At 39.1% G+C, this 17,865-nt stretch overlaps 1 protein-coding gene across 6 annotated transcripts in view; it reads left to right on the top strand.

Moving 5' to 3' along the window:
- HELZ (helicase with zinc finger) overlaps window positions 1–17,865 on the top strand; it is a 193,575-nt gene that overhangs the window by 11,308 nt on the left and 164,402 nt on the right. For 3 of the 6 annotated variants that reach the window (XM_064270877.1, XM_064270875.1, XM_064270876.1), the window contains one exon: window positions 17,340–17,567. In XM_064270877.1, the coding sequence (XP_064126947.1) occupies window positions 17,358–17,567 (210 nt within the window). In that variant the 5' untranslated portion in view covers window positions 17,340–17,357. Of the gene's footprint in view, window positions 1–17,339; window positions 17,568–17,865 lie in introns of those variants that run through there. The other 3 variants (XM_064270880.1, XM_064270878.1, XM_064270881.1) reach the window with 2 other exon arrangements.

Below are 17,865 nucleotides of genomic sequence, written 5' to 3'. Positions count from 1 at the left end.
AAAAGATGTTTTAGAGGGAGGGATAGCTTGAGCAAAGTTTTTTTTTTTTTTCTTTGTGGCGGGAAGAATGGGACATCAGGTAGGGAAATGAGGGGAAAGAACAGGTCTTAGGGATTTAGGATAGAGAAAAGATGAATTTGGTTTTGACTGAGTAGAGTTTAAGAAACTCGTAGAAAGTTTAAATTAAAATTTTAATCCTGGAAGGAACTTTAGAATTTTATTTGGGCCAACAGATGAGGAAGTTCAAGACCCAGAGGAGTTAGAGGAATCAATGAGGTCCCCCAGTCAGTTAAAGCAGAGCTAAGACTGAAGCTTCGCTTTAGTCTATTCCAAAGAAAGATGACTCGTTCCTAAGAAAGGTGACCCACCAGAATGCGGAAATTATTGAACAATATCATTAATATCACACACAAGTAAAATTTTGTGAAGATCATTCAAAAACAGTTGCAGCAGTACATCGACAGGGAACTGCTGGAAATCCGAGCTGGATTCAGAAGAGGACGTGGAACCAGGGATATCATTGCTGATGTCAGATGAATCCTGGCTGGAGGCAGAGAATACCAGGAAGATGTTTCCCTGTGTTTTATTGACTATGCAAAGGCATTGGATTGTGTGGATCATGACAGATTATGGATAACATTGTGAAGAATGGGAATTCCAGGACACTTAATTGTGCTCCTGCGGAAGCTGTACATAGACCAAGGGAGAGTTGTTCATACAGAACAAGGGGATACTGTATGGCTTAAAATCAGAAAGGTGTTTGTCAGGGGTGTATTCTTTCACCATACTTAGTCTGTATGCTGAGCAAATAATCTGAGAAGCTAAACTGTATGAAGGAGAACATGACATCAGGATTGGTGGAAGATTCATTGGCTACATGCAGATGATACAACCTTGCTTGCTGAAAGCGAAGAAGACTTGAAGCACTTCCTGATGAAGATCAAAGACTACAACCTTCAGTATGGCTTACGCCTCAACATAAAGAAAACAGAAATCCATACAACTGGACCAATAAGCTATGTCACGATAAACAGAGAAAAGATTGAAGTTGTCAGGGACTTCATTTTATTTGGATCCACAATCAGCATCCATGGAAACAGCCATCAAGAAACCAAACAATGTATTGCATTGGGCAAATCTGCTGCAAAAGACTTCTTTAAAGTGTTTAAAAAACAAAGATGTCACTTTGAGGACTAAGGTGTGTCTAACCCAAGCCATGGTATTTTTCATTTGTCTTATATGCATGCAAAAGCTGGAAGGAAGGTGAGGAAGAATTGATGCATTTGAATTACGGTGTTGGCGAAGAATACCGAATATACCATGGACTGCCAGAAGAACAAACAAATCTGTTTTGGAAGAAGTACAGCCAGAGTGCTCCTTGAAAGGGAGGATTGCGAAACTTTATCTCACATACTTTGGACATGTTATCAAAAGGGACCGTTGTCTGAAGAGGGACATCATCCTTGGTAAGGTAGAGGGTCAGCAGAGAAGAGGAAGACCCTTGACGAAGTGGATTGACACAGTGATTGCATCAATGGGCTCAAATTTAGCAGTGATTGTGAGGATGGCACAGGTCTGGGCAGTGTTCCATTCTGTTGTACATAGGGTGGCACTGAGTTGTGATCGACTTGACAGCACGTAACAACGACAGCAAGATTGAAGCTTCCTGATTTTCTGTCCAGCGCCCCCTTCTCTGCCTCACACTGAGAAGTGGCAAAGGTTCTCAGCTGTGGTACTTCTCTCACACCCAGTTAGCTGTGCTCAGCAAGAGATGGAAGTGGCATAGTTTGTGTTGGGGAGCAAGAGATTTTATTTTTTAAATGAGAACGATCTTTTTTTTCTTTTAATAATTTTTATTGTGCTGTAAGTGAAAGTTTACAAATCAAGTCAGTCTCTCACACAAAAACCCATATACATCTTGCTACACACTCCCAATTACTCTCCCCCAATGAGACAGCCCACTCTCTCCCTTCACTCTCTCTTTTCGTGTCCATTTCGCCAGCTTCTAACCCCCTCCACCCTCTCATCTCCCCTCCAGGCAGGAGATGCCAACATAGTTTCAAGTGTCCACCTGATCCAAGAAGCTCACTCCTCACCAGCATCCCATGTCTGAAGAGTTGGCTTCGGGAATGGTTCCTGTCCTGGGCCAACAGAAGGTCTGGAGGCCATGAGCACCGGGGTCTTTCTAGTCTCAGTCAGACCATTAAGTCTGGTCTTATGAGAATTTGGGGTCTGCATCCCACTGCTCTCCTGCCTCCTCAGGGGTTATCTGTTGTGTTCCCTGTCAAGGGTGTCATCAGTTGTAGCTGGGCACTATCTAGTTCTTCTGGTCTCAGGATGATGTAGTCGCTGGTTCATGTGGCCATTTCTGTCTCTTGGGCTCGTAATCGCCTTGTGTCCTTTGTGTTCTTCATTCTCCTTTGATCCAGGTGGGTTGAGACCAATTGATGCATCTTAGATGACTGCTTGCTAGCGAAATGAGAACGATTTTTTGTGGAAACTTGCAAACATACAGATGTGAAAAGAAGAGTATAATCAATCCCCATGTTCCCATTATCCAACTTCAGCAGTTATCAACTATTACCCAATGTTGTTTTGTCTACCCTCCTCCCCCCCAGTTATTTTGAAGCAAATGGGATAATGTCTTTTGGTAACCTTAAACACTAATGAAGATTAAAGACCACGGCCTTCAGTATGGATTACACCTCAACATAAAGAAAACAAAAATCCTCACAGCTGAACCAATAAGCAAGATCATGATAAACGGAGAAAAGATTGAAGTTGTCAAGAATTTCATTTTACTTGGATCCACAATCAACAGCCATGGAAGCAGCAGTCAAGAAATCAAAAGACGCATTGCATTGGGCAAATCTGCTGCAAAGGACCTCTTTAAAGTGTTCTAAAGCAAAGATGTCACTTTGAAGACTAAAGTTCACCTGGCCCAAGCCATGGTATTTTCAGTCGCATCATATGCACGTGAAAGCTGGACAATGGATAAGGAAGACCGAAGAAGAATTGATGTCTTTGAATTGTGGTGTTGGTGAAGAATGTTGAATATACCATGGACTGCGAAAAGAACAAACAAATCTGTCTTGGAAGAAGTACAGCCAAAGTGCTCCTTAGAAGCAAAGATGGCAAGACTGCTTCTTACATACCTCGGACACGTTGTCAGGAGGGATCTGTCCTTGGAGAGGGACATCATGCTTGGTAAAGTAGAAGGTCAGTGAAAAAGAGGAAGACCCTTGACGAAATGGATTGACACAGTGGCTGCAGCAGTGGGCTCAAGCATAACATCTGTTGTGAGGACCGGGCTGTGTTTTGTTCTGCTGTGCATAGAGTTACTAGGAGTGGGAACTGACTCCACAGCACCTAACAGCAACAACAAACTTTGTGTATTTGTAGGTAAGGAGAGTTGAGTTGGTTAGTGTGTCCGTTCCTAGCTTTCCAGGTGGGGTCTAGAGTAAAGAGAAGTAACATTAACTTCCAGAATTCTTGTGCTACCTCAGACTTTGTGTATTTGGACAAATCACTTTAGTCTTCTGAGACTTAGTTTGTCTGTAAGATGGAGTTAATACTATCAGCTTCTCTGAATCACATGAGATAGAGTATGTAAAAACCTATGAACTCTAAACTTTACAGCCTAAACTTATACAAATTTTAGCTATAGCATAAAGGTAGTGTTACCCTTTGAACTTATGTGTTGCTGGCTTGAAGTTTATATTACTCAACAAAATTTGTCATACAGCAAGTACTTGTTATGCCAGGCAGCTGGGGTTTCAGCAAAAACAAAACCAGCAAACCCCCAGCTTACATGGAGTGTCTAGATGCTGGTCTAGATCTAAAGGTTAACAGTAGTTAATACTTCTGTAGTGATTACTGTGGGCCAGGCACTGTTCTAGTGCTTTCCGTGTTTACTTACCTACCAGTTGCCATAGAGTGGGCCCGGACTCATGGCATTTACATGTATGTCAGAGTAGAACTGTGCTATATAGGGTTTTCAGTGGCTGAATTTTTAGAAGTAGATGACCAGGCCTTTCTTTTCAGGTGCCTCTGGGTAAACTGGAATCTCCAACCTTTCTGTTAGCAGCTGAGCGCTTTAACTGTTTGTACTACATAGGGACTTCTTTATGTATTTAAACTCACTTAATCCTTGCATCAATCTTTTGTGATTGGTACTGTCGTTATCCCCATTTTATTGATAAGGAGATGGAAGCACAGGGAGTTTACCTAACTGCCTCAGGTCGCACTGTCAGGATTCAAACTCAGGCAGATCTGGCTTCAAGCCTATACTCTTAACTACTAATTTAGAATATTTAAATTGATGCAAATTAAAAAATTTAGGCCCAAATTGAAATTATTCCTAAAAAAAGTAAGGCTTCTCTTGAAAAAACAAATCAGAACAAAAACAAATGAAAAAAATGCCTATAGCCCTTGTGTGGTTGGAGGCATATTAGTACTCTTTAATGGAAAAATATTTTCCCTCCTAACTTTTTATAGGCTTTACCAACTTTCATGGCTTCCTTAGAGACAAATGGCCCCTTGAAGGAAGGAAGTCATCTTTCTGCTGGCACCTGAACAGAAATTCTTGAATGCATCCCCCTTGTTTATAGTTTGCTCCCCCCTACTTTCCTTATTAGTTCCACCCTGAGAGCCCGAAGTCCTCCTTTGTGGGCAGGGCATGTTGGGAAATGGGTAATGAGCATGTCTTTAAGATTGTGTCTGGATCAGGACATGGGTCTTCCTATTTATAAGGGGGTTATTATCACTTGTATACCTGTTTAAATTTTTTTTTAACAGAATAATAGAATTCTAGACTAGAAATGATTTTCAAGATTCTAATTCAATTAGCAGTAAGCAGTAAAGAGTACTCTTCTATGCCTCAGCATTTCCACTTCTTTCTCCACTAGAGAAAGGCAGTTTGGGCAGATGTGTCTATACTGGATTCTGCATTTGTTGTTGTTAGGTGCTGTTGAGTTGCTTCTGACTCGTAGTGACCCCATGTATAACAGAATGAAACACTGCCCGGTCCTGCACCATCCTCACAATCGTTGTTATCATTGTCAGTCCATCTCGTTGAGGGTCTTCCTCTTTTTTTTCCCTGATCGTCTACTTTACCCAGCATGATGTCCCTCTCCAGGCATTGGTCCCTCCTGGTAACATGTACGAAGTACTTGAGATGGTCTCACCATCCTTGCTTCTGAGGAGCATTCTGGCTATACTTCTACCCAGACAGATTTGTTTATTCTTCACCAGCACCATAATTCACGTGCATCAGTTCTTCTTCGGTAGCTTTCACATGCATATGCGGTGATTTTAAATACCGTGGCCTGGGTCAGGCCTACCTGAGTCCTGAAAGTGACATCTTTGCTTTTTAACACTTGAAAGAGGTCTTTTGCAGCAGATTTGCCCAAAGCAATATGTCATTTGATTTCTTGACTGTTCCTTCCGTGCGTTTTGATTATGGATCCAAGTGAAATGAAAATGGGTTTAGGCTTAGCTAAATCTGCTCTAGTGTATGCGGAGTGCAACTTTATAAGGAATCTGCTTTTCCATTCTGCCGGTGACCCTATTTCTTACACTTCTTTATAGTCTCCAACTCTGTCTTCCCCTAGGTTATTTAATCCTCTTTCCAGATGTTTTTAAGGGATAAGGTAATTTTGAGAAAACTAGATAAATTAGAAATTAATGAGCCCAAGGTCTGTATAGGCTGCCCAATTGATTAAAAAGACTACATATGATAAAGGCTGTATCAGTTTGAAGGAAATTAAAATATTACTCCTGAATATTAGCTGTAATTTCTTATCATGTGAAATAAACTACCTTGTTTCTGTCACTTTTTTTTTAATTTGTAAAAAGTAAATCAAGCAGTACATAAAACTAGAATATATTTTATACTTAAGAGAAAATTGTAGCTTTTGTGTATTAGTTTGACATTTGAACTAATTTTTAAGTTAAAGAAAACCATTAATTTAACTTATGTGAATTTTCAAGCCTGTAGCAAAGTTTAAAGAATAGTATAATCAATATTGAGGTGTTGACATCTTGCCACAGTTTGTGTTCGCTTTCTCTCTTTTTTTCTGTCTATATTGAAAGTTAAGTGACAGACATCTTGAATGGCACTTCATCCCTTCTTCAACATGTATTTCCTAAGAATGAAGACATTTTCTTCTATAAACATAATCCAGTTTTCACACCTAAAAAAAGTTAAGTGAATAATATCATCAACTACCAAGTCTGTATACAAATTTTCCCAGTTGTCCCCCCAATTTTTTTTTATTCCTTTGAATTATTATGTCTTTTTTGCATCTTTTTAGTCTAGACTAGTCCCCCCTCCCCTTTTTGTTTTTCATTTCAGTGAAACAGGTTGCCTGCTGAAAAATTAGAAAATATAGATGAATTAACAAAAATCATTATAATCCCACTACCCTGAGATATACACTTTTCATTTTAATAAACTTTTTTTGGGGGGAATAATTTGCAATTTTACAGAAAAGTTGCAAATGTAGGTCAGAGTTCCCATATACTCCTCACCCAGTTGCCCCTGTCATTAACATCTTACTTTGCCATGGTATCCTGCTAAATCTTAGAAACTAACATTGGTCCATTGTAATTAAGCTCCAGACTTTTTTAGAATTCTCCAGTTTTTTCACTAATGTCCTTTTTCTGTTCTAGGATAGAACAGAAAAAGGGACGTTAGAACCAGGATCTCTTCAAGATCCCACATTGAATTTAGTTTTGATGCCCCTTAGCATCCTTCGGTCTGTGACAGTTACTCAGGCTTTCTTTGCTTTTCGTGACCTAGACAGTTTTGAGGTGAGCTGGTCAGTGTCCCTCAGTTTGGGTTTTTTTGATGCTTTCTTCATGATTTGACTGGCATTAAAGGCTTTTTTTTTCCCTTTGGGGGAAGGAGATATCTACTTTTAATATCTTATTTCATATCCTTCCTGATTTGGTATGCAAAATATTTAATACATATAGATGTATATTTTACAAAAACCGGATTATAAACTATTATTTTATAGTCTCCTTTTTGATTAAAAATGGCATTATATTCTATTATTTTGTAACTAGCTTTTGTCACTTTATATCTTTCCAGTAACTCACCTTCTTAATACTACGTAGGGAAGTGTTCCATGTTCTGAACATCTGACTTGAAAATGTAGTTTTAGAACATAATCTGTTGGTAAATTGAAAACAGCCTTTTTTTTTTTTTAAGTGTGGTGGTGGTACCCTTTTTTTAAACTTAGGTAGTTCTTTTATATTGATCTATTTAAAAAGCTCAACTGTTTGGATTATGATGTGATTATATGTGTACACAGATAATCTGGGAGGGAAAATGAAGAAATACAAAGAAGAGAAAATACTTTATAACAATAAAACTTCCTTGGCAAGCATCTTTTAGTCTAAGCTGCTGGCTTCTTAAGTGTGAGTTTTTCGTTTTTTAGTATCTTTATTGATTAGTAAACATGTTAAATGAGACTCAGACTCTTCAAAAAATAATTTGGAGTTATTGAGGCTAAGAAGGCTATCTCCAGAATTGCTGGGAATTCAAACAATGATTCAGGAAAAGAGGAAGCAATAGATGGAAAAAAAATCTTAATTTGAGCTGGTGATAAAAAAATTTTAAAATTTAGTTTTTTTTTTTTTTTTTTTAATAATAATTTGTCACTAAATAGATGGTAGAAGGTCCATCAGGAGGTTTCTTTTATGCATTTAAAACATTTTACTTTGCTATATTGAATTTTTTTTATATTGAATTTAAGAGAATTTACCTCTATATGAAAGAGAGTATTAAATAGAGTATACTTATTAGTTTCTAGTTTCCTTCTCAATATGGGCTTAGTCTCTCTTTTAATCTTAGTTTCTAGTTTCCTTCTCAATATGGGCTTATTCTGTCTTTTAATATAATGCTTCTTGTATACTCAGTGATTTTATAAAACGTTTTTGCTTTGCAGCCTGTGTACCCCATAGAACCATCATAGACTCCAGCTTTGGATAAAAGCAGATACATTTAAAGATAATACAAAATTTCTGTTTATGAATTGGCCTTTTAATGGGGGGTGAATTTAATATGGAATGCTTGGCATTTAGATTATTTTAGAATATCTCTTTAGGAAATTCAATTATTTATTGACTGGTTTTAATGAATTGAGTGGCTATCATGGAGATATAAATGGTGTAAAACATGACTTCTATTTTTTTGGATAGTTGTGTTGAGAAGATAAGGCATTTTACATGATATACATAATCCACAATAATCGATTATGAAGAAGTCAAATGATTCTGTAGGAAGTAAAGTTGGTTTTGGGGGAAGAGAGCATTTTAGAGAAAGAAGTAGGCCTTGAAGCGTTCATTAAAAGCTGGGTAGGGTTTAGGTCCAGAGAGAAGAGAGGGCAGAGGGAATGGCAGTTTCAGAGACTCAGAGGCCTGACTGCATACTTGGGGCTTATATGGGGGAGTGGTGAGGAAGTTAGGTTGTAGCTGCATTGTGGGTGGCCTGAATATCTGGCTAATGAGCGTGGTCATTATCTTATAGGCATTCAGGAACCATTGCCCTGTCTCTAGGGTAATGGTTCTTAACTTTTTTCCTACCTGAGGAAGCATGACACGTTTTCATTAGTCATATTGTTTTTAGAATCATAATTGAGTTTCTACAGGGAAGATAATAATGTATTAGGCAGATTAAAGGTAAATTACTGACTTTTGTAAAAGTTTCTATCTCCATTTTTTCTAGTAGTTCTCTTGTTTAAATTTTTGTTTTGCTAGTTATGTAAAGAAATTTATGTATTTTATTATATCTGACTCTAAGTTTTCCTGTGGTTTTATTGTTTATATAATCTAGTAATTGAAGATACCTTAGGGTTGAATCAAGAACCAATTATGGATTTTAGTAAATAATAAAGAGGCAAGTTGTCAAAGTAGATAGTGGTGATGCTTAGTACAATTCACCAGTCTTGTAAAACCTTTACAGATGCAGTCTGGTTCATTCTACCTAACTCAATTATGAGGTAAATAATTTTTTTTATTCTAATAAAGACAAGTATATATGACACTGATGCAGAAATAATCTTGACTTTAGATTGAAGAAATTTTCCTTACTAATATTGTGATCCTGCTATTTGATCACAGTTTATTTCTGTTCTACCTAGCCTGTCTCCAGTCAAACGATTTAGGTTTTTTCAAATAAGAGAGGATCATGACTACTTTAACAAGAGAAGTTAACATGACTGATTTTTAAATAAAGGTACATTTCATGACTTGATTTCAAGGTGGTCTGGTGGTTATTCTCATACTGTCACAGAAGGAGGTTCACAGTGGGAAGAGAATGATGCTTATAAACCACCCCTTCTTATCTCTGTTACTGAAACTATCTTAGCCCAGACAAGTCTGCCTACCGCCTCTGTGGTACACTATTGATTTCATTTTTCTGCCAGTATTTGCTTTTGGTCCTGGACCAACTATATAGCCATGAAGGAATTCTTCAAAAGTATCCTTGATTCTGTGCCAAGTAAACTTGATTGTTCTGTTTGTAGATGTTCTTTTTGGCCCTCTGTTCTTTCCTCTAAAACCTACATATGCAGGAGGGGATATGAGTGAGTTTTTCATTTACTATCAATTTATTCTTTCGTATCTGTTTCTTTTCAGTTTTAAAAAACCATGTCCATTGTGATACTGAGACTTGTATTTTAAAAAATCTAGAAATGTTTATATTTAAATGATCATTTAGTAAAATGGACTCTTTTTTGGTATACAGTTCAGTTAATTTAACATATGTACAGGATAATCAGGATACAGAACGTTTCCGTCACCCCAAAAACTCCCTTGTGCTATCTTTCTGTAGTCCCCCATACCCCACCGTAACCCCTGGCAAGCACCGATCTGTTCGTCGTTCCTATCGTTTTGTCTTTCGAAAATGTTATATAAATGGAATTGTACAGTATATAAACCTTTGAGACTGGGTTCTTTCATTGTAGTTAATGATCTTAGTTTCTAGTTTTCTTCTCCATAGGGTTAGTCTTCAGTTTTTTTGGTATAAGTCCAATTTCTTGATTTTTTTTCTTTTTTTGGATTGTGCTAAGATGGATATATTTTAAAACAGGTTCTTATTCTGTAAAAATGGTGAAAAGTTACTTAGTGACGGGAACAGTCTCACAAAGTTCCCTTCCGTGGAAGAGTGCAAGTATTTTTGTTTTATGGGACACATAGGACTTTTGCTTACCCAAAGGGGATGATTGATTTAGGTTTGTGTGATTTTTCAGGTATACTTTTATAATATAGAACTATATAGGAGATTAGTCTTTAAGCCTGTTTCAGAGTTAAAATGCTGATATTTTACAGTCATATTCGCTGCTTTTCTGAGTGCCTGAATAGGAGTTTCTGCTCCACTAGAACAGCATTAGAACCTTGATTGCTTGTGGGTTCAGAATCGGTGTAGTGGAAAAAGCACGAGCTGTATCAGACGGGCTGGATTTGAATCTTGCCTCTGACGTTTATTTACCGTGAAACTGGGTAACTCGGTAACTTGTCTGTGCCTCGGTTTCCTTGTCTGTAAACCGGGAATGATGATAATTATTGTGAGGGTTATTGTGAGGGTTAGATTAGATTACATGTAGTTTTTGACAGCATCTGGCACGTAGTAAGCATTCAGTAAATGGTTCTTGTTTTGGTGGTGGTTATTATTATTACTGTTCTTACTGAAGTAGCTTTATGATCAAATTCTTTAGCTAATTGTCTTGAGATTATCTTTTCAAGAGGCAGAATAACCAGATAATCCCATGAAGCCATTTCTTTCCCACGACTACTACTTTTTTTCTCTTTATACGTACTAGTAATTGGTAACTATATGACCATTATTATTATTAAGTGTGTACACATTGTTTTATGAGACACTTTACCTGTGTCAGCTCATTTGGCTTTTCACATCCTGTGAGGAACTAATAAGACATACTATCAGTTAGGACTCTCTTGGCTCCATGTGCCTGAAATATCAACCTAAACTGGCTTAAGCTAGGAATAAATTCCTTGTTTCACCTAACTGCAATGTCTAGGTACAGCTAGCTGAATTCAGGGTTCAAGTAAGTCATCAGGACTCAGTTTCTCCTCTTGGAGCAGCTCTGCCTTTTGTTATTGAGACTTCAGTTGTAGGCACTGTGCGTGTTAGAAAAATGACCGCAGCAGCATTTTCAACCCCTGTAGCCTCAAAGATTTTAGATTTGGCAGGAAAGAGCTGTGTGTATCTTTCCCAGAACTTCAGCATTCTCCCAATATCTCATTGGTTCTTATGGTAGTCACATGCCCTACCCTGAGCCAATCCCTGTGTTGGTGGTTCTGAGGCTCTGATTGGCCAGTTTTAGTCACATGACGCCTAGGGAGCTCCAGTGGCCTCAGCTCCTGAGGAACCACATGGGTTGGGAATGGGGAAAGGTGAATTCTCAACGGAAAGGAATGAACACTGAGCAGCAAAAGATCTAATGTTAGTCCCTGTTTATATAAAGTCAGCAACAGGTCAGAGTTATTAATGGATTTGGATTAGAATATTGGTTTCTGATTCCAGCTTGCTTGCCTAGAAAATCATACCTTCCAAGTAGACGTTCCTCACAGGGGTAGAAATTTGTAGAAACTTACAGTGCGTTATGCTCTTTTGGTGAGAGTTTGGGTAGTTTTTTTACAGGAAGAGAAAGAATCCAGGCAGATGGGGTGGACCCCTCAGCAGTGGGTGAATGTGGTGCCCTTTCTTCCACTGCTGTGATTAAAGTGACTCAGCTCTGTGACTTCCATTCCCTGGGCCTCTGTCCCGGGGAGAGACTCTCAGAGACCCGGCTTGGTCAGTGTCTGCCCTTGGATCAGGCAGTCATGGCCAGGGGCAGGGTCATATACTGTAGCACTGTAGCTATCCTAGAGAGCCACCTCTGAATGTGTCTGTGTGTCCTAGAGAGCCACCCATTGAGGTGCGTCTGGGAGCGGTCTTCATACAGGAGCAGTAGAGTCAGGTCTCTCACTCTATGTCTTCTATAGTCTTCCTTTGTAGACCTGAGACGTTTCTCATTTTGACTTTGACCAGAGTTGTCACGTTATCCCTGAGAACGCACTGTAGCTTCTTCGGAAGGAGCGAGTGTATCAGGTCATACCGTTTTCTGACAAAGCAGAGAGAACAGCTGAGCAGAGCCCTGCCTTCTACCGAGATTAATTCTGCAGGTTCAGGTCATCCTCAGAAAGAAACTAAACCGTGGTGGAAACGTTACTGTTCACTTCTGAGGTAGGCACCTGAGAGTAATATATAAGGGACATTAACTCTGTAAGTTACGTCATGTTCCCCAAAGCTCCTGAAATGAGTAGTTCTTCCCCCATTTCTACTTATATATTAATGTTGTTCAGCTCTTCCTGGCTCATATGTTTGGTGACAAATGTTGACATTAGTCTTTGTGGTCTTCCCTTGTAGCCACTCTTGGGGCTTAGCTAGTTTTTATGGATTACATACAAATGTACTTATTTCTGCAACGGCTATTCTTGCATTATGATTACCAGTTTATCAAAATGGTGAAAATAATTTTTGTGTCAATCGGATAAAACTGTCGTTACGTACACTGATATTTTACGTAAGTACCATATCTTCCTTTTATACAAATTTACATAAAGTAACAATACTTACCACTTATTGAGCACTTACTATTTTCTAGGTATTCTTTTAAGCACTTTAAACCAAAACCAAACCCACTGCCGTGGATTGATTCCAACTCATAGCGACCCTATAGGACCGAGTAGAATTGCCTCATGGGGTTTCCAAGGAGCAGCTGGTGGATTCGAACTGCCAACCTTTTTTTTTGTTGTTGTTGTTAGCAGCTGAACTCTTAACCACTGTGCCACTGTACTGTAAGGATTACTGTAATTCTTACAGTAATCATAGGAAGTAGGTATTAGTTGTCTTCTTACTGTTTTAGAGGTGAGCAAGTTGAACCACTTGAGCTTATGTCACTTGCCCCAGGCCATGCAGCTGGTGAGTGTGGGGGCTGGGGAGTTTTGAACACAGGTCTTCTGGCTCCAGAACCCATGCTCTTGGTCACTGTTGCATTCTCTCACAAGGAACGATTTTAGCTTGTGCATTATTACTTTTGCTTTTCTTTCTACTTCTTTTTGTAATATTTTATTTTTCTGTGTGCAGACTGGGAATTGTGTAGGGAAGATTCACCATTTCTAAGGCCTTTGGTATCCATGGATTCATCCATCTACTGGGGCTGCTATCCAGAGGCTTATTTATATAAGTAGCTTTGAACTAGGAGTGATTTTGCCCCCTAGGGAACATTTGGCAATGTCTGGAGACATTTTTGGTTGTCATAGTCATGGTCAGGGTTGTTGCTAAACAGCTTACAATGCACAAGACAACCTCCTGGATTACCTTGCCCAAAACATCCGTAGTGCCCAGGTTGAGAAACTGGACTGTTAAATAAATCAGTAATTGTCTTGTAACACCATTCGTGTGTCTAATGGGCAAAGCCACTGTGGCAATACAGAAGTCACGAGCTTCGATTTTTGTTTTATAACTGATTTCACTCGTATTAATACATGTGCATATAAGGAGCTTAAGTGTCATTCATAATTTAAATATTTAAATTCCCTTAAACCAAAACTCAGAATTATGGCCTATTGAAGGAAAACTGAGGAAGTTTAAAAGGAGGTCATGTAAATATTGAGGATGAAAAAAACCCATTGCTGTTGAGTTGATTCTGACTCGTAGCAATCCAATTGGACAGAGTAGAACTGCCCCATAGCGTTTCGAAGGCTGTAATCCTTATAGAAGCAGACTGCCACATCTTTTCCCTGTGGAGCAGCTGGTAGGTTTGAACTGCTGACCTTTCCATTAGCAACTGAGCGCTTAAGCACTGCACCACCAGGGCTCCTTAACTTTCATGACCTGTGGTGTATATAGGTATCACATACTTTTTTGACCTTTATTGGGAAGCTCCTCTCCAATAGACAGTACATGCTGCATGCAGGTGGAGACCTGCACAACAGTTTGAAATGGAAAAAAATGGGCATGTGCCGCAAATTACTGTTTTCTTTACAGGGTATTGTATGAGGTGGTGCTGAATCTGTATTTTTTGGTATGAAAAGTATAGATATTGATAAAAAAAAATTTGGGGGGATGCATATCGTACTGGTCTCTGAGGAGAGTAGAATTAGTGGGACACATATATCCCTCTGGACTCTGAGGATAGAATTGGTGGGATGAGGCAAGAAAAAATCCACAGTACCTACCAAAAACTCAAACATACTCAGTGATTCAGTGTGCATTCCATTAGTGAAAACACATAGTATTAACAAAAAATTCAAAGCAGAAAATAATTGGGTCTTGAAAGGTTTAAAGTATCTGTTGGGTTATCTTGTGAATAACAGAATTACATTTCATTTTGAATGTTAAAAGTGTTAATTTGTCAAATGTGAACATTTAAAGTATACTGTAATTTTTAAGACCCTGTTTTGTTTTTAATTAAAAATTTCAAACAGAAAAAAGTACACAGAATAACTATATTGTACCCAATGTATATTCCCCCTGTGTTTTAAGAAATGCTCACAGATACTGTTAAAGTCCTTTTTGAACTTCACCTTTTCTCATTCCTTAGATAGTTCTACATTTTTTGATGTACCAAGAATCCAAAAATTGAAGGGGCTTAGACTTCTAGGATCCCTGGTGGTACAATGGTTAAGTGCTTGGCTGCTAACTGAAAGCTTGGCGGTTCAAATCCACCAGTGGCTCTGCAGGAGAAAAGACCTGACAGCCTGCTCCTGTAAAGATTACAGCTTAGGAAACCCAATGGCACAGCTCTACTCTGTCATATTAGGGTTGCTATGAGTCAAAAATCTACTCGATAGCACACAACACAGACCTCTTTTTTTTTTTAATTGTGTTTTAAGTGAAATTTTACAAATCAAGTCAGTCTCTCATACAAAAATTTCTATACACCTTGCTATATACTCCTAGTTGCTCTCCCCCTAATGAGACAGCATACTTGACAGCATACTTCTCCTCTCCACCCTGCATTCCCTGAGTTCATTCAGCCAGCTCCTGTCCCCCTTTGCCTTCTCATCCCGCCTCCAGACAGGAGCTGCCCACGTAGTCTCATGTGTCTATTTGAGCCAAGAAACTCACTCCTCACCAGTAATATTTTCTGTCTTGTAGTCCAGTCCAATCCCTGTCTGAGGAGTTTGCTTTGGAAATGGTTTCAGTTTGGGGCCAACAGAAGGTCCGGGGACCATGACCTCTGGGGTCCTTCTAGTTTCAGTCAGACCATTAACTCTGGTCTTTTTACAAGAATTTGAGGTCTGCATCCCACTGCTCTCCTGCTCCCTCAGGGGTTCTCTGTTGTGTTCCCTGTCAGGGCGGTCATCGGTTATAGCCAGGCACCATCTAGTTCTTCTGGTCTCAGGCTGATGTGGTCTCTGGTTTATGTGGCCCTTTCTGTCTTTTGGGTTCATAATTACATTGTGTCTTTGGTGTTCTTCATTCTACTTTGCTCCAGGTGGGTTGAGACCAATAGATGCGTCTTAGATGGCCGCTTGCTAGCATTTAAGACCCCAGATACCACTCACCAAAGTGGGATGCAGAATGTTTTCTTAATATGTTTTGTTATGCCAGTTGACCTAGATGTCCCCTGAAACGATGACCCCCAGACCCCTACCCCTGCTACTCTGGCCTTCAAAGCGTTCAGTTGTATCCAGGGAACATTTTGCTTTTGCTTTAGTCCAGTTGTGCTGATCTCTCCTGTATTGTGTGTTGCCTTTCTCTTCACCTAACATAGTTCTTGTCTACTATCTAATTAGTGAATACCCCTTTCCTTCTCTCCGTCCCCACCCTCATAACCATCAAAGAATATTTTGTTCTGTGTTTAAACTATTTCTTGGGTTCTTACAATAGTGCCACAGACCTCTTCTTAATGTCTGTCACCTTTCCTCACTCAGTACTGCTATTTTTTTTTTTTTTTTTGCCTACCAATAACTTTTCCCCCTCATCTTTTACTGGAGCATATACACCGTATTTTTATGCAGATAATGTGTACCTTCTGTGTTTGTTTGCCAGCCGTGCCCTCCCCCCGCAAGGCATCCTTGCAAGTGTGCTGTGCTAATTTTTCCTCACAGCAACATAAAAAAGAATGGCGTAGTGTCACCTATGAAAAGACCTCGCAGTAATCTACAAGCGTGTAAGAAACGCATCCTACAAGCTTGACAGAGGTGGAGGCAGTCAGCAGGAGTGGTCCTCTGAAGCACTGTTGTCACGGCCAAGTCAAAGGCTTTTAGGTCTTCTCTGCCGAGATTTTCTGGCCCTGCTATATGGGTGCTTATGACTAGAGAGAAGGTGTGCTTGAATTCTCACTGTCTCTTATTTGGACTATATTAGTGTCTCTTATTAATGGTTCTGCTTCTAGTTTCTTTCCCTTCTAATACCTCACAGGATTTGTGTTTGATAAGGGCCTTCTTTATTTAAAAACTTTCCATTGTGCTTCATTGCCATAGAATAAAGCCCTTGCTTCTTGTTGCAGCATTTGAGGTCATTCATAGCTCTTCTTACTCCTCTGACAGCTCCAAGCTTAAGGCATGTACTCCTCTAATTTTGCTTGAGCTCTTCTCTCTGAAAAGCTCATATTCACCCTCTCTCTCATCTCTGCGTAGTGAACTCCTGTTCACCTTTCAAGGCGAGCTTGTGCCTTGAGGCAGATGGAATAAGTCTTTCTTGTAAGCGTTCACTTGCACTTTGCCTCTCTTGCCAGAATCTGAGTTTCTTGAAAACAGTGTTGACATGCTCCATCTTTGAATTCAGAGCCTGGCCCTCAGGAAATGTTTGCTGAATTGAATTGATAGGCAGTTCAAATGATCATTTTGGCCAGTTCTTTAGTGGGTAGGGGAAAATCATACATAGTATAGATTTTGGTTCTCTGTACTCACAGTCACAGAATTGCAAGATACTAGGGAAACTGAAATTTGGAGGTTTGGATATGAAATATCTGCATCTTCTGGTTAAAAAAATCAACATTCACAATTTGTTCTCTTTGCAGTATCCAAAGTCATGTCTCATTTATAAATTTGTCTCATTTAGAAATCTGATGTATTATTGGTATGATCCTGGCTTATAGTTGGCACTTTGCTTGAATCTTAGTAAATTCTTCATAATATATAAAAATAGAGATTTCGTAGCATCAATAGATGTGGTTTAGCTGTGACCTTGATCAAAAGGCTACTTGAGGGAACTACTTAAATAGATAATTAAGCCAGCTGAGATAGGAATGGGGCTAGAGTTTCTAATTAATAAGTTTTTGCAATCTTCTCTTTTTCATTCTCCCTGTCTTTAGGATTTTTGTCCCTGAGTCATGGAAGACAGAAGAGCCGAGAAGTCATGTGAACAAGCGTGTGAATCACTTAAAAGGCAGGACTATGAGATGGCCCTCAAGCACTGCACAGAGGCCCTCCTTTCTCTAGGCCAGTACTCCATGGCAGACTTCGCAGGACCGTGTCCAATGGAGATAGAACGCATCAAAATTGAGAGCCTTCTGTATAGAATTGCCTCATTTTTGCAACTGGTGAGTAAACACTGTGGATTAGCCAGTGATGATCCATGTACAATGGCCTTTTTCATTGAGTGGGGACTATTGCTGGCACTCTGTATATAGATCAGCTAATTCTGGGCTGAGGAGATGAGTGAAGTGGCTGGTGGTAGCTAAATGTCTTTGATGGCAAGCAACTGTGTTTTTACAGTTTGAAAATTGTTCTAGCAATTTAGCATTTTGGGTTCACTCATTCAGCAAATATTTATTGAGTTTATATTATGTGTTCGGTATTTGGTGTATATTGCTGAAAAAGAAATATCCCTTCACGATG

This window comes from Loxodonta africana, chromosome 18 (assembly GCF_030014295.1).
Source record: "Loxodonta africana isolate mLoxAfr1 chromosome 18, mLoxAfr1.hap2, whole genome shotgun sequence".
Classification (NCBI taxonomy): domain Eukaryota; kingdom Metazoa; phylum Chordata; class Mammalia; order Proboscidea; family Elephantidae; genus Loxodonta; species Loxodonta africana.
The sequence above is the reverse complement of the archived record's forward strand: the minus strand, read 5'-3'. Positions and strand labels throughout refer to the sequence as shown.